Consider the following 20,748-nt stretch of genomic DNA (forward strand, 5'->3'; position numbering starts at 1 on the left):
GCTGTCTGCAGAGTGGCTGAGTGCCGCCGCAGTCGCGGCTGCTGCCATGCGACACCCAGGGCGCATCGTTAAGGAAAGACCCCCTCATTGTCTTTTTTTTTTTTTTAGTGAGGCAATTGGGGTTAAGTGACTTGCCCAGGGTCACACAGCTAGTAAGTGTTAAGTGTCTGAGGCCGGATCTGAACTCAGGTACTCCTGACTCCAGGGCCGGTGCTCTATCCACTGCGCCACCTAGCTGCCCCCCTCATTGTCTTTTAAGGAAAAATTTCCTAACTTTCACGAGGTAGATGTTGCTCTTATTACTCACCCAAAGGGCCTGGGGAGATGGACAGTGGGTGTAAGCAAGCTGCAGTACATTGCCAACAAGGTCTTGATTATAAGAAGTAGCCTCAAATAATTTTATTTTATTGTGTCTCATAGAATGTCTCATTGGAGACATGTATGGCTGGAAAACGAGGTGGTTCAGGTAAATAGGGAGAATGAGGGATAACAGATATATCATCTTTGTATCTGAAGTATGATTGTTGTTTGTCCTTCATTCTCTAAGAGAACCATGACACTGGGGAGATGTCAATACTTCCACTGAATCGGATTTAAGTGAGGGAGGACTGTGCAGCAAGGTCACCAACCTCACTCCTCCAGAGTCATCTGGGTCCAGTAGCAAGATATTTATCAGGATAACTGCATATGGCTCTGGATGTTTGAGGCAATCTGGGTTAAGTGACTTGCCCAGGATCACATGGTTAGTAAGTGTCTAAAGGTGAGATTTGAACTCAGGTTCTCTTGACTCCAGGGCCAGCACTCCATCCATTGTGTCACCTAGCTGTTCCAATATGATAAAAGCTAGAGGAATACTTCAAGCATGTTGGGTAGATCCTTTATGGAATATTTATGACAGACCTTGGCAAGTATTGCATAATCTAAGAAAGCATAGATTAATCATGATCTGCAGTGTGTATGAATGTATATGTATGTATGTATTGTTTGTATGTATGAATGAATGATTTGACTAGGGTTATTAGACTAGTGAGAAGCAATGTTGGCCCTAAGGGCTGGAATTGAAATCAGGAAGATTTGGGTTCAAATTCTTCCTCTGACACCAGTTCCATGATCCAGGATATATCCCTTAATCTCTCACTGTGTCAGGTAACTCCTGAAGACTTCTTCACTAAATCATAAAAATCATCTACATAAATATCACAGTAAATAATAATTTCCCTCATCTCTACACTGGAAGTTTACACACATAGAAACTGCTGCTTAAGTTACAGATCCTAAAAATCATTGTTTACTAGAAATGTAGATTCTGGGGGGCAGCGAGGTGGCACAGTGATTAAAGCACTGGCCCTGGATTCAGGAGGACCTGAGTTCAAATCCGTCCTCAGACGCTTGACACCTACTAGCTGTGTGACCCTGGGCAAGTCACTTAACCTCACCCCCCCCCCAAAAAAAAAAAGTAGATTTGGAAAATGCCTTAGATAAGTTATGTCCAAATTTTAACAACTGTCCAGAATAAGAGAATTGATAGCAGTATTGTACCACCCTTTCCTTTTCAGACCACATCTAGAGGATCGAGTTTGGTTCTGGGTACTAGGTTTTAGAAAGGACATTGACAACTGGTCTCCTTGTTGACAAGGTGGAATTTGTGCAAAGGAGAGTGATCAGGATGATGAGGGAATGGTATCAAACATTGACTGAACGGACCATGACAGGTGTTTTTATCCTGAATAAGGGAAGATAAAAACTATGGAGATGGGGGGGTGGTGATTGATAGCTATAAGAAGGATTTTCATGTTAAGGAGCAGTGTTACAGAGAACAAAGGGTAGAATTTGTAGGGTTAGATTCCTGCTTAAGGAGGAAATTCCTTATAATTATAGCGAACCGAAATTGGAATAGCTTGCCCTTGGAAGATGAAAATTTTTGTCCCTGGGGGTGTTAATTTTAGTGACTGGACATTTGCTTGTGAGGGGTATTGGAGTTGGGAAAGTCATATTTTGGAAAGATTGCCTCCAAGGGCCCCTTTGAACTTTAAAGATTCCAATATTCTATACTTGTATGATAAATGAATGGGTCTGTAGTAGTATCCCCAAAGGTCTCTGGGTAGAGATTTTGAACGGGTTCCCAACTGGCATCGTGTAGACCTGAACAATATCAAGACCCACACACACTCTGGCAGGTGGTCCTCTTTCCATTCTTCCATCTAAAATGAGGGAGGGGTAGCAGAGAGAGAGAGAGAGAGAATAAGGGGCGGGGGAGCACTAGTTGACTTTCTTATGAGAGCAGTTTCAGAAAAAGCAAGAGAGAGCCCTACCTCCAACAAGCCCTCGCCTCTACAGCGAGATGAATGGGACAATAAGAACATTGAAGATATGATGCAGGTAGGGTAATCCTGCTAGAGCCCACATATGGTGTCCCAAAGGCCTTGAGTGGCTAATTAACTGCACTAAGACTTTTGGAACACCCTGTATAGTCAAGAAAAGAATTTTTCATTTCCAGTTGTCCTCCACCTATACCCACGACCTACGCTTTCCTTCCCACTTCCAGCTACCTTATGTGTGTTCCCTTTTCTCCAAAGGGGAAAGAACTTGAGGCTTGCTAGAGAGCAAAGAGATGCTCCCTTTCCTTCCAGTGAGTTAAGGCTCCTCAATCCATGTAGCTCAATAATCCCCTGAATGTGGTTCTAGTGTCAGGATCTGAAATTTGCTCCTCTTCATAGGGTTCTATGTCCTGCTTGTTGCTGTATTGCTCAATTACTATGGCTTTTGTCGTCAGGTCTCCGTCATCAGCATGTCACTGTGTTTGCTCCTTCTAATTCACTGCTGAGTCAAGACATCAACCCTAGGGTTGTCATTGATCCTCTTCAAAAATGAAGGACAGGGGGCAGCTAGGTGGCGCAGTGGATAAAGCACCGGCCCTGGATTCAGGAGGACCTGAGTTCAAATCCAACCTCAGACACTTGACACATACTAGCTGTGTGACCCTGGGCAAGTCACTTAACCTCCATTGCCCTGCAAAAAAAACCAAAAATGAAGAGCAAACAACAACAGCTGCTGGTCCTGCTGCTTTTTTTCAGTAGGCACTGTGATCCATCTCATCTCCACTTGGATTTTCTGCAAACATACCACTTTGGTCCCCAGATGTCTCTTCCATTGTCTTGCTTCCTGGTTTGTTCTTTACCCCCAAGAGATAAGTGTCAATTCTAGATAACCCATGGAGAATTTACCCCAGAAATGTAATTCCTGTTCATAATTTGTTTTTTTTTAATTTTTTTTTTGCGGGGCAGTGAGGGTTCAGTGACTTGCCCAAGGTCACACAGCTAGTGTCAAGTGTGAGATTTGAACTCAGGTTCTTCTGAATCCAGGGCCAGTGCTTTATCCACTGTGCCACCTAACTGCCCCCTCTGTTCATAATTTTTATAGAATGAAAAAAATTTCTAAGGAGCAGGAGAAAAAGGGAGTGCAAATCTGTGATTTCTTTGGTTTAAGGAAATCCCAGTGAAGAAATTTCTTCTCCATTGGTAGTTTGGTACCTACTCTGCAAATTCTAGTCCTAAAATTTCCTGGAGGTGTTGTGAAATTAAATTAGATTAAGTGACTTGCCCTGGGCTCTACCGGCAGCGTGAATCACATGCAGGGCTTGAAATGAGGTCTCTCTTGCCTCTGAGAGTACCTCACTATCTACTATGCTACACAGGCTATCCCAGAATGAGATAGTCAAGGCCAAAGTGTCTTTGGGTTATTTTGTATTTTTAGTTCTCTTCTTCAGCAGGCCCAAGGTTGAGATCCCTCCCCATTGGTTTCAAACTCAAACTGACACTTGTGGGTTGCATATTGACTTTGTTGTTGTTTGGCCATTTTGGTCCGGTCTGATTCTTTGTGACCCCATTTGGGGTTTTCTTGGCAGAGTAACTGGAGTGGTTTGCCATTTCCTTTTCCAGCTCACTTTACAGATGAGGAAACTGAGGCAAACAGGGTGAAGTGACTTGCCCAGGGTCACACAGCTAGTAAGTGTCTGAGGTCAGATTTGAACTCAGGAAGATGAGTCTTTTTGACTTCAGGACCAGCTCTCTATTCACTACACCACCTAACATTTTGTTTTGATTTATTTTGTTAAACATTTCCCAATTATATTTCTTTTTTTTCTTCCCAATTATATTTCAATCTGCTTTGGGTGGCGTTTGGGAAGGCCTCAAGTTTGATATGTCTGCCTATATCCTTTAAAACTTTCTGCTCTGAAACTCAGGCCCCACAGCCTCATCTTTCACACAGCCCTGCTCAACCAAGCCCCAGGGAATTCATTCCATGTGTCTGTTCTTTTCCAGGACACCTGGATGAGGTGCCTCCCACTATGCCCATGCATACCCAGCTTTGGGGAGGATTAGTAAAGATACTCCCACTTCCTTTCCTTTTACCTTTTTTTTTTTTTAGTGAGGCAATTGGGGTTAAGTGACTTGCCCGTGGTCACATAGCTAGTTAAGTGTTAAATGTCTGAGGTCGGATTTGAACTCAGGTATTCCTGACTCCAGGGCCAGTGCTCTATCCACTGTGCCACCTAGCTGCCCCTCCTTTTGCTTTTTTATTTCCCACCTCTCCTGTGTGGTAGCCAGACTAAAACATACAAATTAACCTGGGGTTTCTCTGAACTTTGAGAAAGTGTCAGAAATAAAAGTGGGGAAGTCGAGGAGCTGGCTGAGTGACTGACATGGGCCAGAGCTATGTGAGGATCCTGATATAATGGTGAAGATTTGTGCCCCTATTCAATTTTTTCCTATTAAATTTGACCTCCTGTTTTAATTTGTTAACTTTGGGTCCTGGTTCTGTCATCAAAGGCCTTTTTTCAGCTAGCCCTCCTCCTCCCAGCTTTGTGGCATCTGCAGGATTGTTAACTACATCATCATGTTATCATCTCAAGATTGGATTGATAAAAATATTAAAACTATGTTGAGGACAGGACCTGTTGAGAATCTTGTTCGATCCTCACAACAACCCTATGAAATCACAAGACGACATTATTGCCTCCATTTTACAGATGTGGAAACTGAAACCTAGAAATGTTATATGGCATTTCCCTAGTTAGATCACTCCTGGATTATTGAGTTCCCTTTTGGGTGCATCATTTTAAGGAGAACAATGATGAGTTGGAGAGTGTCCAGATGAAGGGAAACATGATGGTCAAGGGCCCTGAGTTTGCACCTTATGATGGTTATTTATTTTTTGGTAGGAACTGTATATGTTTAACCTGGACAAGAAAAAAGACTTGGGGGTGACATGGTAGCTGTCTCTAATTTTCTTTTCTTTTTTTTTTTTTGGGTGAGGCAATTGGGGTTAAGTGACTTGCCCAGGGTCACACAGTGGTAAGTGTTAAGTGTCTGAGGTCAGATTTGAACTCAGGTCCTTCTGAATCCAGGGCTGGTGCTCTATCCACTGCACCACCTAGCTGCCCCTGTCTCTAATTTTCTGAAGAATCAGATACCTAGAGCTTGAAAGGTAACTAGAATAGATCTCATAGATAATCTAGTTTGCTTCCTTAGTTTTAAAGAGAAGGTAACCAAGCCCCAGACACTTTCTAGCTGTGTGACCCTGTGCAAGTCATTGAAACATTTTTGCCTCAGTTTCCTCATGTGTAAAATGAACTGGAGAAGAAAATGGCAAACCACTCAAGTATTTCTGGGTTTTTTTTATTATTGTTTAGAATTTTATTTTCCAAATTACATATACTACTCAAGTGTTTCTGCCAAGAAAAACCCAAATGGGGTCACAAACAATCAGACATGACTGAACAACGACTGAACAAAAAACCAAGCCCCAAGGATGTTAAATGACTTTCCCAGGGTAACACAGGTATCAAACATCAGAGATAAGAATTTGAACAGAGGTACCCTGGACTTGAATGCTACTGCTTTTTATATTGTGCTACAGGTGTATATATATATATATATGAGAATAATTAGATTTATTTTGCTAGGCCCCATAGGGCAAAACTATGTGAAAATCACAAAAATTCTATTGTGAAATTGTGGAAACTACAAACAAAAAAATGTGGGAAACTAAAAATTAAAAAAATCAAACAAAATCAATACAAAATAAAATAATTTTTAAATAAAATTAAATTTAAAAAAAAATTGAGTTTAATATAAGAGAAGGACTTCTTTACAATTAGAGCTATGAAAAGTGGAATGGGCTGTCCTGGGTGACAGTGGGGTCTCATTCAATCTGCAAGGTTCTTCAGTAGAGTAACCATTTGTCAGATTAGATAAATGTCAGATGGGCTTTATGTTCAGGTTGGACTAGATGGCCTTTAAGATCCCTCTTGATGTTGAAATTCTGCCATACCATTAGCTGATGGCAGTCAGAATTCAAAGCTAGGTCTTCTGACTTCAAGCTAATGCTTTTTTTTTTTTTCTGCTTCAGTGCTTTGCAAAGTTTGATGTAGGAGTATTTGATTTGGGTCTTGAAGGATGGAAAGAATTGTGACAGGTAGAATTGAGTGACAAATATGGTAAAGGAGGCTAAAAATGTTTAAATTTTATATCTGTATATGAGTATGTATTTGTATTCACACACTGGCAGTAAAACCTAGACTGGCAGAAGTGGTAGGATTTTTTTTTTTTTTTTTGGGCAGGGCAATGAGGGTTAAGTGACTTGCCCAGGGTCACACAGCTAGTAAAGTGTCATGTCTGAGGCTGGATTTGAACTCAGGTCCTCCTGAATCCTAGGCCAGTGCTTTATCCACTTAAGCGCCACCTAGCTGCCCCCAGAAGTGATAGAATTTGCACAGAACAATTTAGCATCTACCGTAGGGCAGATTCCTCAGTAACTTTCCTTCTCATCCACCCCACCCCCAAGTAAGAATTATTACTTGCAAGACAATTCCTAACGAAAAATGGTGCCTTAGGACCCATCAGATCTAGAGACCTAGAGCAGCTACCCCTTTAGTTGATATACCTTTGCCTCTGGGAAATACCATTAACTTGACTTCAGGAACATAATTTCACTTTCCCATCTGTAGAATGAATATCTTGGTGAACTGGGTGCACTTTTGAGAGTATGTTGGGAATATTGTATGAATTTGACAGAGGAATAAAAACTCAAAAGACCAGGCTTAGCCCCAAAACTCAAGGTCAGCCTGTTTACAAGAAAAGACTTGGCAGGAAACAGTCTATGGAATGTCTCTTCCCTTCTGCAGTATGTTATGATCCTTGGTTAGATACATGACATCTATAATAACAGTTTGTTTTCATAGCTAGCCTACTTATGTGGAAAAGGAACGAAGTTTTGATCCTGAAGCCTGAAAAAAAAATAGGACTGAAAAAAGGAATACCACGGGACGATATCATTAATAAACATTAATGTGAAAATATTAAGTGAAATACTGATAAACAATGCATCAGCATATTAAAAAATTATTCATTAAGGCCAAATGGAAATTCTACCTAGAATGGAAAGATAGTTAACATCAAGAAAACAATCAGTTATTAAAAAATTCCCATGCCAATGAGAAAAATCCTAAAACTATATCATTATGTAAAAAGAGAGAAGACTTTTGATAAAATACAACTGTAAAGGACAGAATAGAATCTATGTTTACTTCTGGAATGACAACCCCCAGGGCCCTGTGCAGAGGCACAAGTTTCAACATGACTAGTTTAAAAGGACAATGGAAAGCTTATGGTAGGGGATTAGTCACAAGAGACTGAAATGCCTAAGGAGCAAAGAAAGGAAAACTGGTGGCATGAGGTGGTGCATCCAGTGGTGCTAAAAGATGCTGTCTTCCCAGAAGTGTAGCCAGTGACTGGAAGACAGAGCCAGAAGGTAGAGCCAGCCTGGCCCTGAAGACTTGACTTAATCCTTAAAATGACCATAATTTTTCTAGTATTCTTGGTACTGGTGAGAGATACTGGCCAGCTCTTAGGGTAAGTGGAAGGGAGGGAGATGGTGATTTTTCCCACCAATGTGAGGGATGATTATTACACAAATAGCATGTATTCGTTGAGAGAACAGGGCACAGAATTGCCTAGGGAGGAAGAGAGCACAGGTGGTTCTGGGAACAGTTCTTAGGAGAGTTCTGTGGGACATTATTCACAACCGTGGGGTTGCAGGAAACAATTGAATGCCATGGTAGAATAGCGGATCACATTTCCACTTCTGCTGGGGTAGTTAAAGCACTCAAAAAGTGGGAAGGGGGCCATTGGATGTTGGATCAGGCTATCTTCCCCTCCCTTCCTTTCTCCTGGAGAGTAGAACTTGCAAGGTCTAGTCACCATTTTAAGTTCACTGAACTTCACTTTTTTCCTGATCTGAAGACTTAGTGGAAGTGTCTCTTTTCAAGGGGCACCCAACTTTTCAAATCAGTTTTGAATCAAAGTTTCTGTAATTATTCTCAATCTAGTTGCATGACTTATTTGGGGGCTACCTATTATTTTGGCTGGGGGTATGCAGGGTAGGGGTGAGTTACAATTTCCCTCCCCCATTGAAACAACTAGCAGGTAGTTAAATATTAATTGATAATTACAGTGTTGTTGAGTCCTGTCCTACTTTCTGTGATCCCATTTAGGGTTTTTCTTGGAGTGGTTTGCCATTTCTTATTTTCTTCTCCAGCTCATTTTACAGATGAGGAAATTGAGGCAAATGGTGTTAAATGACTAGTCAGTGTCTGAGGTTGGATTTGAACTCAGGTCCTCCTGACTCCAGGGCCACCCAGCTACTCACAGTGTTGTTAAGTGTAGCTAATTTGGCAGCCTTCTAATAGGATATGATTGTTTTCCTCTACTATTTCATAGGACCATAGATTGAGAGCTGAAAGGGATGCCCTAAGTCATGTATTTCAAGCTTCATTTTACAGATGAGGAAAATGAGGCTCAGAGGGGTCAAGATACTTCCTCATGGTCACACAGTAGTAGTAAGTAGTAAGTAGTAGTAGTAGTAGTAGTAACAGAAGTGAGATTTGAGCTTAGATCTTCTGACTTCAGTGTTCTTCCTTTCCTTTTCTCCCCTTTCCTCTTTGTCTCTGTCTCTTTCTGTTTCTTTCCCAGATTCCCTTCACTTACCCAAGGTCAGAAAGAGAAGTACAGCATTGATACTGGACCCAATGAGCTCAGAATTCCTGAGCTCAGGTGATCCACCAGAGGAGAGGGTCTTTCCTGGCTTCTTCTTCCCATCCTTTCCCTCTTGCATGGTTCCCCATCTGTGTTACCGTATCTACCACAGTAAATTCCTGTTACATGTAGGGATTGACTATTATGCCAAGGGAGCTGTTGCCTAAGTTTCCACAAGGAGCATATTGTTGAAGGGGAGGCACTGGCTGTAGTGGGGGGAATGAATACAAGCTTCATATAGAAGGAGGGACTCTAAGAGGTACAGGTGAAGAGGAACTGCATTCCAGGCACAGGACACAGACAGTACAAAGGCACACACAGAAAATAGAATGTGTGAGGAACAATAAGAAAGCCACTTTGGCTGGATTGTAGTTTGTGAAAATATAATAATATAGGCTGGAAAATAATAACACTGGAAAAGTAGGTGGGAGTCAGGTTGTGAAAGGCCTTAAATGCTGAGCAGAGTAAGTTTGTATTTAATCCTAGAGGTAATAGTGAGCCACAGGAGTTTGTTGAGTAGGAGAGTGATGTGGTTAGACATGCTTTAGGAAAATCACTTTGGCAACTATTAAGATGTGAATAGTGCCTGGGGGACCACGTGGGTGGAGGTGGCAAGTCATCTTCACTCCTATGCAAGGGCCTGGAGCCCCTCGGGGAGCCGGTAGCCTCCAGGGCCAGGCCAGGCCAAGACCCCCAGAACCAGACCAGGAGGAAGCGGTCGTCCAGGAAGAACCAAGCCACAGTCAAGGGGAAGGTCACCAAGTGGGCTCTGGAGGAATTCCAGGAGCGGCAGAGTCAGGACCGCCTGGAGGAGAACCTGAGATTGATGAAACAGAAGCAAGTGACCGCTGACCCAAAGGTCACCATGAAGATCGTTCTCCAAAACCAAGGCAGGAAAGCCAGGGAGCGTCCAGCCACCAAGCCAAAGATGGAGAAGCCCCAGGGTACAGTGTTCACTGAAGAAGACTTCTGCAAGTTCCAGGAGGAATATTTTGGGAGTCCTGCAACCAAATGATGAAGAGGAAGGTGGCTTAGGTCTGGCCTGGGCATAGGCTCAGTTCCTGGGCACAAGGAGAGTGCATAGGGCAGGATGGGACAAGTCTCCCTTTTCAGAGCAGGACAAACCCAGGGCCTGGGTGACTGAGAGAGTTCAGTGGATATTCAGAGACATAAGGAGTGAGTTAGTCCCCACCCTCTCCCAGCTTTAGGAGCCCCTCATTATCCTCATCCTGCACCCCTGCAAACCTCAGGTCTACCAGATGGGCTGCTGTTTGAGAATCAGCCACCAGATGGCGGTGCTGCAGCTCCATGGGATCTGGATGGGGATGGAGATAGAGATGAGGATAGGGAAGGGGGTCCCGGGGACTAGAGGCCTAACAAGATCCTTTTATAAATAAAAATGAAAATCCCGCCCCCTCCACCACCAAAAAAAAAAAAAAAAAGATGTGGATAGACTGGAGAAGGGAGAGAACTGAGCTAGGGAGCCCAATTTTTTAAAAATGTATTTTATTTTTTCCCCACTTATATGGGAAGACAATTTTTTTTTTTTTTGGTGAGGCAATTGGGGTTAAGTGACTTGCCCAGGGTCGCACAGCTAGTAAGTGTTAAGTGTCTGAGGCCAGATTTGAACTCAGGTACTCCTGACTCCAGGGTCGGTGCTCTATCCACTGCGCCACCTAGCTGCCCCGGGAAGACAATTTTTAACATTCACATTTAAAAAAAAAATTTGAGTACCAAATTTTCTCTCTGCTTCCTGAGACAGTAAGCAATTTGATATAGGTTATACGTGTTCAGTCATGCAAAACATATTACCATATTAGTCATGTTGTAAGAGATGACAGATCCAAAGGGGAAAAATGCAAAAAAAAAAATACAGAGAGTAAAAAATAGTATGCTTTGATCAGCATTCAGATTCCATCAGTTCTTTCTCTGGAGGTGGATAGCATTTTTCATCATGAGTCCTTTGGAATTATCTTGGCTCATTGTATTGCTGAGAAAAGCTAAGCCTATCAAGATCATCACACAATGTTGCTGTTGCTGTGTTATAGTGTTCTGGTTCTGCTCACTTCACTTTGTATCAGTTCATATAGGTCTTTCCAGGTTTTTCTGAAATCCATCTGCTCATTTCCTATTGCATAGTAATATTCCATTATACTTATGTACCACAACTTGTTCAGCCATTCCCCAGTTGATGAGCATCCTCCCAATTTCCAATTCTTTGCCATTACAAAAAAGAGCTGCAATAAATATTTTTGTACATATAGATCCTTTCCCCTTTTTAATAAATCTCTTTGGGATATAAACTGAGTACTGATATTTCTTGGTCAAAGGGTATGTACAGTTTCATTGCTCTTTGGACATAGTTCCAGATTGCTCTCCAGAATGGTTGGATCAGTACACAACTCCACCAACAGTGTATTAGTGAGGGAGCCCAATTATTAACCTTTGTTGTATGAATTTGTATGTACCTTGATATAATGTTTTTCAACACATAAAAATGCATGAGATTACGAAGGAAACCAAATTATGTCGAAGTATAGTTATCAAAATATTTTAAAAGAGTTTACAGACCCCAAGTTAAGAACTCATAAATTATGTTATTTCAATTGTCTAGACAGAGGTGATAAAAGATTAAACTAGTGAAGAAGAGGGGACAGATATGTTGATAAGGATCCTCTAACTTGGGGTCACCCACATGGCTGTGCTGACCAGGAAATCCTTTCTCCAGCTGAAAGGTTAGATTCTGGGAATCACATAACCAATGAAAGTGATCTCTCCTTCTACCCCCCCCCCCAAAAAAAAGATTAGGGTTCAGGAACATTGCTTATGACATCCTTCTTGGGTCAGGTAGGCAAGCACGTCTACCTCTTTCTTGTCCTTCTGCCAAAAATCTAACCATATCCTATATGGTGCCATCTTGTGGGCTGTGAAAGTATATTCTCAGGCTCTCTCCTTGCAGGCCACGTAGAGCAGGACTTCTTAAACTTTTTCCATTTGAGACCCCTTTTCACTTGAGAAATTTTTATGTGACCCCCGGGTATATAGGTATGTAAAATAGGTTTACATAACCTTTTATTCTTTTTTTTTAATTTTCTTATGCATTTTTTTTGTCTTTTTTTTTTTTTTTTGCAGGGCAATAAGGGTTAAGTGACTTGCCCAGGGTCAGTCACACAGCTAGTAAGTGTCAAGTGTCTGAGGCCAGATTTGAACTCAGGTCCTCCTGAATCCAGGGCTGGTGCTTTATCCACTGTGCCACCTAGCTGCCCCCCATAACCTTTTATTCTTGCCAAAGTTTTTGTGACCCCAACATTTAGTTACACCACCCCATATGGGATCTCAACGCACAGTTTAAGAAGCTAGGATGCAGAGGAACTCATCCACCTCATCTGCCCAAAGTGGTCATTACTGGGGCAGCTAGGTGGCACGGTGGATAAAGCACTGGACCTGGATTTAGGAAGACCTGAGTTCAAATCCAGCCTCAGACATTTGACACTTACTAGCTGTGTGACCCTGGGCAAGTCACTTAACCCTCATTGCCCTGCCCCTCACCCCCCCCCCCAAAAACAGTTTACTAAAGTGGTCATTACCAGTTTCCAGAGGGAGAGGAGACAATATGTTTTCAGGCTCCCTCCTCATTCCCCGCCTTGTCCTACTCTTCCCCCAGCTCTACTATGCACTAGTCTGAAAAGAAAAGAAAAAGAAAAAAGAAAAGAAAAAGGGTCCATTAACAACTATTACTTTATAGGCCAGCTAAAGAAGTATCTCTTACAATGAGAGCCTGTTCTGAAGCCCAGCTAGCCATACCAACTTGGAGATAGCTCAGGTCATTGGAAATGAATGAGAGATGCCAGTTGTCCTCTTAACAAGATACCCAAACACATGTCCAGGATACATGTTCTCAAATTAGGATGAAGTTTTTCTCAATGGGGGGCGGGGGGAGATAACCCTATGCCCCTACCCTTACCATCAACTTTCCTCATAAAGACATGTGTGGAAGATAGGAACAAGGACAGGAAACAAAAGAGAAATATAAAAACATAGCACTGGGCTGTAAAGAGACCGTCAGGGGTCCTCAAATTCAGAAACGGTTAAGAACAATGAATGGACCTTGGGACTCAAGCCAGGAAGCCAGGGGCCATCAGCTCTGTGACCTCACAGTTCCCAGTCAGGGCATGAGGGCAGGAGTGGAAGAGGAAGGGACAAAGTCTTTAACAGCTTGAGCTAGGGGACAGGTCATCCAAGAAGGGATGGGCTATGTCCTCCTTCCAGGATTTTAGCAAGACTGAGGAAAAGAACATTGGAGAAGGAATTTGGCCACTGCTCAGGGTGGATGGGACAGCAGCAGATGGAAAGCAGAGCTGCCCGATACCACTTGATTTTGAACTAGGAGAACAATTTATACAACATGGTAAAGACCACTTTGAAAGACTCAATGCGATGACCATTCCAAGCATGCTGTTCACCTCCTGACAGAGAGGCAATAGGAAGGGAATACGCATTTATATAGCGCTTATGATGTACCAGGAACCTTATATTATCTCATTTGATCCTCACAAACACCCTGAAAAGTAAATGCTGTTGTTATCCCCATTTTCTAGTTGAAAAAACTGAGGCAGTCAGAGGTTAAGTGACATGTCTAGTAAATGTGAGAGGCTGGATTTGAGGCCTGAGTCTTCCTAACTCTAGACCTGGCACTCTATTCACTGTTCCACCTAGCTGCCTGATAGCAGAACGAGGCATACATTTTTTGGACATGGCCAATGTGGGTATTTGTTTTGCTTAACTATTCATATTTGTTGCAAGGTGGTGGTGGTGGTGGTTGGGTTTTTTTTTTTTTTTTTTACAGGTGATTGAGGGTTTGGAGGGGGGAGAAAATAAATGCTTGGTAACTGAAAAAAAATCAAACTTTCCAAAAAAGTTTTAAGTTTGTATTTGTTTTCTGAGCCAAGGGAAATGATCTTTTTTTTGCGGGGCAATGAGACTTAAGCAACTTGCCCAGGGTCACACAGCTAGTAAGTGTCAAATGTCTGAGGCTGGATTTGAACTCAGGTCCTCCTGAATCCAGGGCTGGTGCTTTATCCACTGTGCCACCTAGCTGCCCCTGAAATGATCTTTTGAGTGGCAAGGTCAGAAACCAAATGGCTAAGAGGGAGTTGATCCTTCCTGTCCCCCTCTGATGCCCAGAGTTAGCTTAGAAAGAAGCAGGAGCCGCATTCGAGTTACAGAAGAGCTCTCTTTATTGGGGGGGTCAGACGCAGGGTCTGGCCAGACATAGAACCTTGGGTTACTTTTATTGCTTCCTGCAGACACTCCACCGACTGAGCTCTTTGGCTAGGACTTGGGTTGTTCAGAAGCCCTCCCAGAAACTTCTGTAGGCCTCTCTTAGCTGGGCCAGAGGAATTGGAGTTACTCCCTTTCCCTGCTTCCCTCTGGAGACCCCAGTCCCCTTGGGAGCAGTCCTGCCAATGTTGGGAGTCTGAGTTGTCACCCCAGCCTGCTCCTTGACCCTTTGAGGGGCCCTGTGAGGAATGAACTTGGGAAGTTTCCATCGTAGAAGGCTGAGGTAGCTCTAGGCGAGAAGCAGTCTGACAGAGATTCCCACTCCCCTGATGTGGGGGTGATGCCAAGCACCTTTGTGCAGGGGAGTGACTTGTAAGCTTCTTGCCCTCTGAGGAGGGATTCTTTCCTTTGGATGGGGACACTCCCCATCCTCCATCCCCTCCTCCCTGGTCTTCAGCTTTGGGTTTCCTGGAGTGTTCTCTCTTCCGGCTCAGGACTGAGGCCTTGGCTTGGCTCTTGCCTGAGGCCAGGGGCTCTGACTTCTTGGACCCTCCTAGTTTTGCCTTCCTGTGCATACATGGCATTTTGGAAGCTGTCATGTTCTTGTTGTACTGACTCAGGGACTGGGACTCTGGGACCTCAGTGGACTGGAGGTCAGGAGTCTTTGGAGGCATCAAGGAGACATCTCTCCCCTTCCTGGCAGGGCTCTGCTCATCCCTAGCAAGCTCCTGCAGCCATAGCTGAGGGTCAGAGGGAGGATGGCAATGCAGGGGTTTAGCATCTTGAGACATAGCCTTCTTTGCATGGACATGGACACAGTTAGAGGACAGGGTTCCCACAGCCCTTTGGGAGGTAGGGTTGAGGGCTGGATTCTGACAAGTTAGGGGGCAGAAAGAGATATCCAAGGGACAGAGGCCTTGTTGAAGGGGGGTCCTGGGAAAAGACAGGCCAGAGGCTGGGGGGCTGGGAGCTAGGGAATGGTAACCAGGATTATACTGGTTTTTCTTAAACTGGATTCTGGGTTCTTTGTTCTGGAGACAGCCTTCAGTTCCAGGGCCCAGGGTCCCCTGGGTATGGAGAGGTGCTTCCTCCTGGGGCATGGAGGTCATTATCCCGGCCGTTGGGAGTTTATCTTCTGTGAGGGATCCTGGTGGGTAGTGCTTGTCCTCTTGAGTTTTAGCTGGCACCCTCAAAGGGGGCATCCATGTATGGGATGGTGGCTCAAGGAGAGGAGTATTGTGCCTTAGGGTACAGGACAGATGTATTTGCTGGACTCCCCATCCTGGGAGCTCTAGCCTAGCTATATGGATAGGGGTTCCCTCAGAGTTTGCTCCTTGGGGTTCGACCTGGTGGAATAAAGATAGGACTGGGATCCAAGGAGGCTGGGTCTGTGTTATGTCCCAACTTGGGACTGTCCCTTCTGAGACTTCTATAGGGCTGGCTCCTTGCAGCCCAGTCTGGGGCTTCATTTGAACTTCTGGGCCTGGAGGCCCAGCAGCCCAGGGAGGTTCTTTCTCTTGCATGTTATACCATGGGATCTCAGGTCCATGAGGGGTCATAAGGCTGGTGACTCTGGGACTTCGTGTAAGGCCAGTTCCTTGGGGCTCAGGGGGGATCTGCAGGTTGACCCATGAGGTTGGAGTCCCAGCAGCTTGGAGGAGTTCACTTTGCTGGATCTTATAGCATGAGGCCTTGGGCTCAGTCATGGGGGCAATCTCACTCCAGGCTCCCCTGAGGTCAGCTTCTTGAGGCTTAAGCAGATGTGGTAGGGATGTATTGAGGTGTGGGCCTGAAGGGTTAAGGTCTTGGGGAAACTGAATCTGCTGTTGATTTCCCAGTAGGGCCTCAGAGACTACGACTTTGAGGTCTTCTATTGGACCAGTTATTCCTTGGGGTTTAGGAACAGCGACTGAAGATGAGCTGGGGGTCTGGGCTAGAGATTTGGGGGGCCAGGGTAGTTTACTCTGTTGTACATTCTGAGGCCCAGGGACTTCATAGTCATCTGAAGCCATCACTTTTGTGACTCCCATGAAGTGAACTTCTTGAGGTTTCACTGGGGAATATGGGGGAGAACGTAAAGGTAACAGTGGATCTGGGATTGGGCCTTGGGACTCAGAGGCCCACCATGGGGCTTCTGGTCCATTTGGGAGCCCAAAGGATGCCATTTCTGCAGTCTCACAGTTTTCATGCAAGGCAGGGAGAGGAGAGATAGAAGGCAGGTATGGGGGAGGAAGGGATACTGTTTTAACCTTTAGGTTGGACAGGGGGTGGTAAGAGAGGTCATTGAAGAAGATGAGGGGTGTATACAAAGGTAGCTGTTGGTTAGTGGCCCCATCAGGGAAGGTGCAAACAGATTTCAGAAAAGTGGCCTCCAAAGACTCACTATGGAGAGAAGGGAGTCCCCAAAAGAACTGGATACTCCCTTTTGCCTTTTCACTTGAAGTAGAATGGGGACAAAGGGAGGTGGGGGCCTGGTTCAGGCCAGTAGGGCTGTGAAGGTGGTTAGAGTTGGGCATTGGCTCCAGTGTCACTCTTTTGACTGGGAGTCTCTTGGAACCCCTGAAAGGCTGGCATGCCTCATGGGGACCCCAAAATGAGGGACGTAGGTTCCCCACCTGTTCATTTGGTGTCCCTAAAGTCTCTGTTTGGAAGAAAGAGGTCTTCTGCTCAGCCTCCATATTTCTAGGGTGGGAATACCACCAAGGTTCTAGCCTCTTTTGTCTCAGTAAATCCTCCTCTTTCTCTTCTTCATCCTTCTGCTGCTGCTCCTCTTCTTCTTCCTCCTCCTTGTAGAATAGAGCTCCTTTCCAGCTTTGGGGCTGCCAACTTTGGGCTCTCTCTGGGAACTTATGGGAGGTAGGGAATAAAAGTGAGAGGACCTAGGGAGTAGAGGGAGAAGTGAATAGCATAAGAACCGAAGGCATGACTTCGAGGTAGAAAGTAGTCATTACTTCTGATATCGGTAATGAATATTGATGCAAAAAATTTAAATAAAATACTAGCAAAAAGATTACAGCAATACATCACAAGGATCATATACTATGACCAGGTAGGGTTTATACTAGGAATGCAGGACTGGTTCAATATTAGGAAAACTATCAGCATAATTGACTCTATCAAGAATAAAACCAACAGAAATCATATGATTATCTCAATAGATGCAAAAAAGGCCTTTGATAAAAAACAGCACCCATTCCTATTAAAAATACTAGAGAGAGGCAGCTAGGTGGCGCAGTGGATAGAGCACCAGCCCTGGATTCAGGAGGACCTGAGTTCAAATCCAGCCTCAGACACTTGACACTTACTAGCTATGTGACCCTAGGCAAGTCACTTAACCTCAATTGCCTTACCCAAAAAACCCCAAACCAAAAAACCCACTAGAGAGCATAGGAATAAAAGGAACTTACCTTAAAATAAGTACTATTTATTTGAAACCATCAGCAAACATTATCTGTAATGAGGATAAGCTCCTCATTTTATAGATGAGAAAACTATGGTCTAGAGAACTTAAATAACTTGTCCAAATCAAATAGATGAGTGACTCAACTGAGATTCAAACTCAGATCCTCTAGCCCCAAATCTAGTGCTTGCCACCCTCACCATACTTTCCTCCCCTGCCTCCCTTTTCAATGTCTTTCCTAAAATGTGCTCCCTAGAACTGCACTTTCCTTGCTCTTTCTCTAGCAGTCAGTGGTTACTCACCCTACCAACTTTGGTGCTCAGTGGCCCCTCACCCTGCCCAGTAATGGGGAATTGAGAATTATTTGCCTCAATTTATGTCTAGGAGGTCAGCGGTCACTAGTCTTGCTTTATGACTGATAGAAAGTGGTCGCTCACCCTGCCCTGTGTCTTGGGGACAGCATCGATCTGTTTTGTCCTGTGTCTGGGGAGGGGGATGGCAGTTACTCACCATGCTTTGACTCCCATCCTGTTTGTTTGGGAGCCATGGGTGATGCTTTCTCCTAAACTGCCAAATCAGGAACAGCAGAAGAATCAGCAGGTTCCCAGGACTCTGGAGGCAACTGCAGCCACATTGGGGGCACCCCAGTGGCCTCAGAGCCTCCTTTATCTCCTCCCAAATCAGTCCAAGTTGAGCCTTGGCTGTGAGCATTCTCACCCACTCCATCTTCCCCAGGAGGCCCATAGAAACAGCAACACATTCCACTGATGTCATAGATGCTATAGAATCAAGCAATGTCAGAGCTCAAAACACTGTCTTAGAGTATCCCTTTTAATCAGGCTTTCATACAGCTAGTTAACAAAAGTATTTCTAATGCAGGGGTCTGACCATGTTACTCCCTCATCAAAAAAACTTCCAGGGGCCCCTTCCCCCCCCCCCTTTTTTTCCCAGGGCAATGAAGGTTAAGTGACTTGCCCAGGGTCACACAGGTAGTAAGTGTCAAGTGTCTGAGGCTGGATTTGAACTCAGGTCCTCCTGAATCCAGGGCCACTGTACCACTGCACCACCTAGTTGCCCCTGTTCTCTATTGAGTCTACAAGTGTAGCGGAAAGAATACAGGCCTGGAAGTCAAAGGACCTGGGTTTGAATCTTGGATCTACTGTTTACTACCTGTATGTACTCCCTGTTTGACCTGGATCTGGGTAGCTATGTGGTGTGGTGGATAGAACACTCAAACCTGGACTGAGGAAGACTCACCTTCCTGAGTTCAAATCTATCCTCAGACACTTAACTAATTGTATGACTCAGGGTAAGTCACTTAACCCTGTTTGCCTTAGTTTTCTCATTTGTAAAATGAGCTGGAGAAGGGAATGGTGAACCATTCTGGTATCTTTGACCAGAAAACCCCAAATGGGGCCATAAAGAGTCAAATATAACTGAAAACGACTGAACAACATGCCCTTGGGAAAGGCCCTTTACCATTTTGAGCCTCAATTTGAGACAGTTTCTGGGTAATTTAATAATTTTTATTAATAAGGCCAGAATGTTTATTAATAAAGGAATGGTCACTTGGCCATCTCTCTTAGACCAAAGACTATCATGGTGGTAGGCTCATAGTTTATATATCCTTCCAAGAGTAGGTGTTCCCCAGGGTGGGAATCAACCCTGATTGGTTAACAGTGAGAGAGAATGAATTATTACAATGAGAGGCTGAGAGTGACATCCTGTCAGAAATGGTCTGTCTCCACCCAAGATTGATTAAATGGAATTCACCTTAGATTAGAAATTCCTTGTAAGGTTGGGTGGGGTCAGGTAGAGGAAGGAAGCTCAACCTTCAAAGACTGAGGTCTTGAAATGAGGATTAAAAAAAGGAGAAACTCTTAAGTTTTCCCAAATGATTAGTTATTAATAATCAGTTCTCTTGTCTAGAAGATGAAAGAGTTAGAGTAGACAACCTCTTTCAGCTTTAAATTTATGATCCTGTTCAAGGTTTTTTACAAGTAAACATATTGGGGCAGCTAGGTGGTACAGTGGATAAAGCACCGGCCCTGAATTCAGGAGTACCTGAGTTCAAATCTGGCCTCAGACACTTGACACTTACTAGCTTTGTGACCTTGGGCAAGTCACTTAACCCCCATTGCCCCACACAAAAAACCAAAACAAGTAAATGTATTCTAAACCATAATGTGAATCTGTTTTCCTTTAGGGTTTCTCAAAGTTAGGAAACAGATAAGCTTAATGAGATGGTGGGGGCATAACAAGTCAAATTGTGAATAAAATATTATAATATTTTATATTTTAAATCCTAGCCCAGAAAATCTTAACCTGGAGTCCATTAGCTTTTTTTTTAATGTTGTAAAGGTAATTGTGAATTAATATTTATTCCAAATATACACAAATTCTGTTCTTAAAAAGAAACCAGGGGACAGCTGGGTGGCACAGTGGATAAAGCACTGGCCCTGAATTTAGGAGGACCTGAGTTCAAATTCGGCCTCAGACACTTGACACTTACTAGCTGTTTGACCCTAGGCAAGTCACTTAACCCCAATTATGTCACCAAAAAACAACAACAGCAAAATAAAACAAAACAAAAAAACCCAAACAAAAAAAAATCCCAGATACTTTAGGGTAGAAAGCTGTAAGTACAAAACTTTAAAGCATTTGTATATATAATTGCTAAGCATTTTAAATTGAATGCCCTCCCTGCTTAAAATAAAAAACAAAAAACCCTAAAGGTCATACTTCTAAATTTTTATATCCTATTTACAAATTATATAACATGACAAACACAATTGACTAATAACTGACTGAACTCCATCTAGTTTCATTTCCAGGCCAATTAATTGCCTGGGGCTGACCAGTATTATAATTCCAACTTCTCATTATTTTGCCAACATCTAATAAGATGTTTTTAAAAAGTCAAGATTTATTGTGATAATTGCATTAAGACATAGTGTTTAAAAATTTTATGGC

At 43.6% G+C, this 20,748-nt stretch overlaps 2 protein-coding genes across 2 annotated transcripts; one reads left to right on the top strand and one right to left on the bottom strand.

Moving 5' to 3' along the window:
* The first annotated feature begins 1,705 nt into the window (after positions 1 to 1,705).
* LOC122752529 (active regulator of SIRT1-like) lies at positions 1,706 to 10,110 on the top strand. Its single transcript, XM_043999342.1, has 3 exons — positions 1,706 to 1,712; positions 2,285 to 2,379; positions 9,679 to 10,110. Exons 1-3 carry the CDS (start codon positions 1,706 to 1,708, stop codon positions 10,108 to 10,110), a joined length of 534 nt encoding a protein of 177 aa, XP_043855277.1.
* Positions 10,111 to 10,276: 166 nt separating this feature from the next.
* C1H9orf131 (chromosome 1 C9orf131 homolog) lies at positions 10,277 to 18,522 on the bottom strand. The gene is made up of 3 exons (XM_043999355.1): positions 18,286 to 18,522; positions 14,374 to 17,254; positions 10,277 to 10,410 (listed from the first exon to the last, which is right to left on the bottom strand). The coding sequence occupies exons 1-3, from the start codon at positions 18,517 to 18,519 to the stop codon at positions 10,277 to 10,279; spliced, it is 3,249 nt and encodes a 1,082-aa protein (XP_043855290.1). The 5' UTR covers positions 18,520 to 18,522.
* Between the last annotated feature and the right edge of the window lie 2,226 nt (positions 18,523 to 20,748).

Source organism: Dromiciops gliroides, chromosome 1, assembly GCF_019393635.1.
Source record: "Dromiciops gliroides isolate mDroGli1 chromosome 1, mDroGli1.pri, whole genome shotgun sequence".
Taxonomy (NCBI): domain Eukaryota; kingdom Metazoa; phylum Chordata; class Mammalia; order Microbiotheria; family Microbiotheriidae; genus Dromiciops; species Dromiciops gliroides.

Bases quoted from the DNA above. Each gene is read 5' to 3' on its own strand.
- LOC122752529 (XM_043999342.1), top strand. The intron at 2,380-9,678 runs GTAGGGTAATCC...AGATGTGAATAG, and splicing joins ACATTGAAGATATGATGCAG to TGCCTGGGGGACCACGTGGG.
- C1H9orf131 (XM_043999355.1), bottom strand. From the start codon at position 18,519: ATGGGCCTCCTGGGGAAGATGGAGTGGGTGAGAATGCTCACAGCCAAG. The intron at 17,255-18,285 runs GTGAGTAACTGC...TCTACTCCCTAG, and splicing joins AGGATGGGAGTCAAAGCATG to GTCCTCTCACTTTTATTCCC. The intron at 10,411-14,373 runs GTTCTATGTCTG...ATCCCCATCCAG, and splicing joins AGCAATAAAAGTAACCCAAG to ATCCCATGGAGCTGCAGCAC.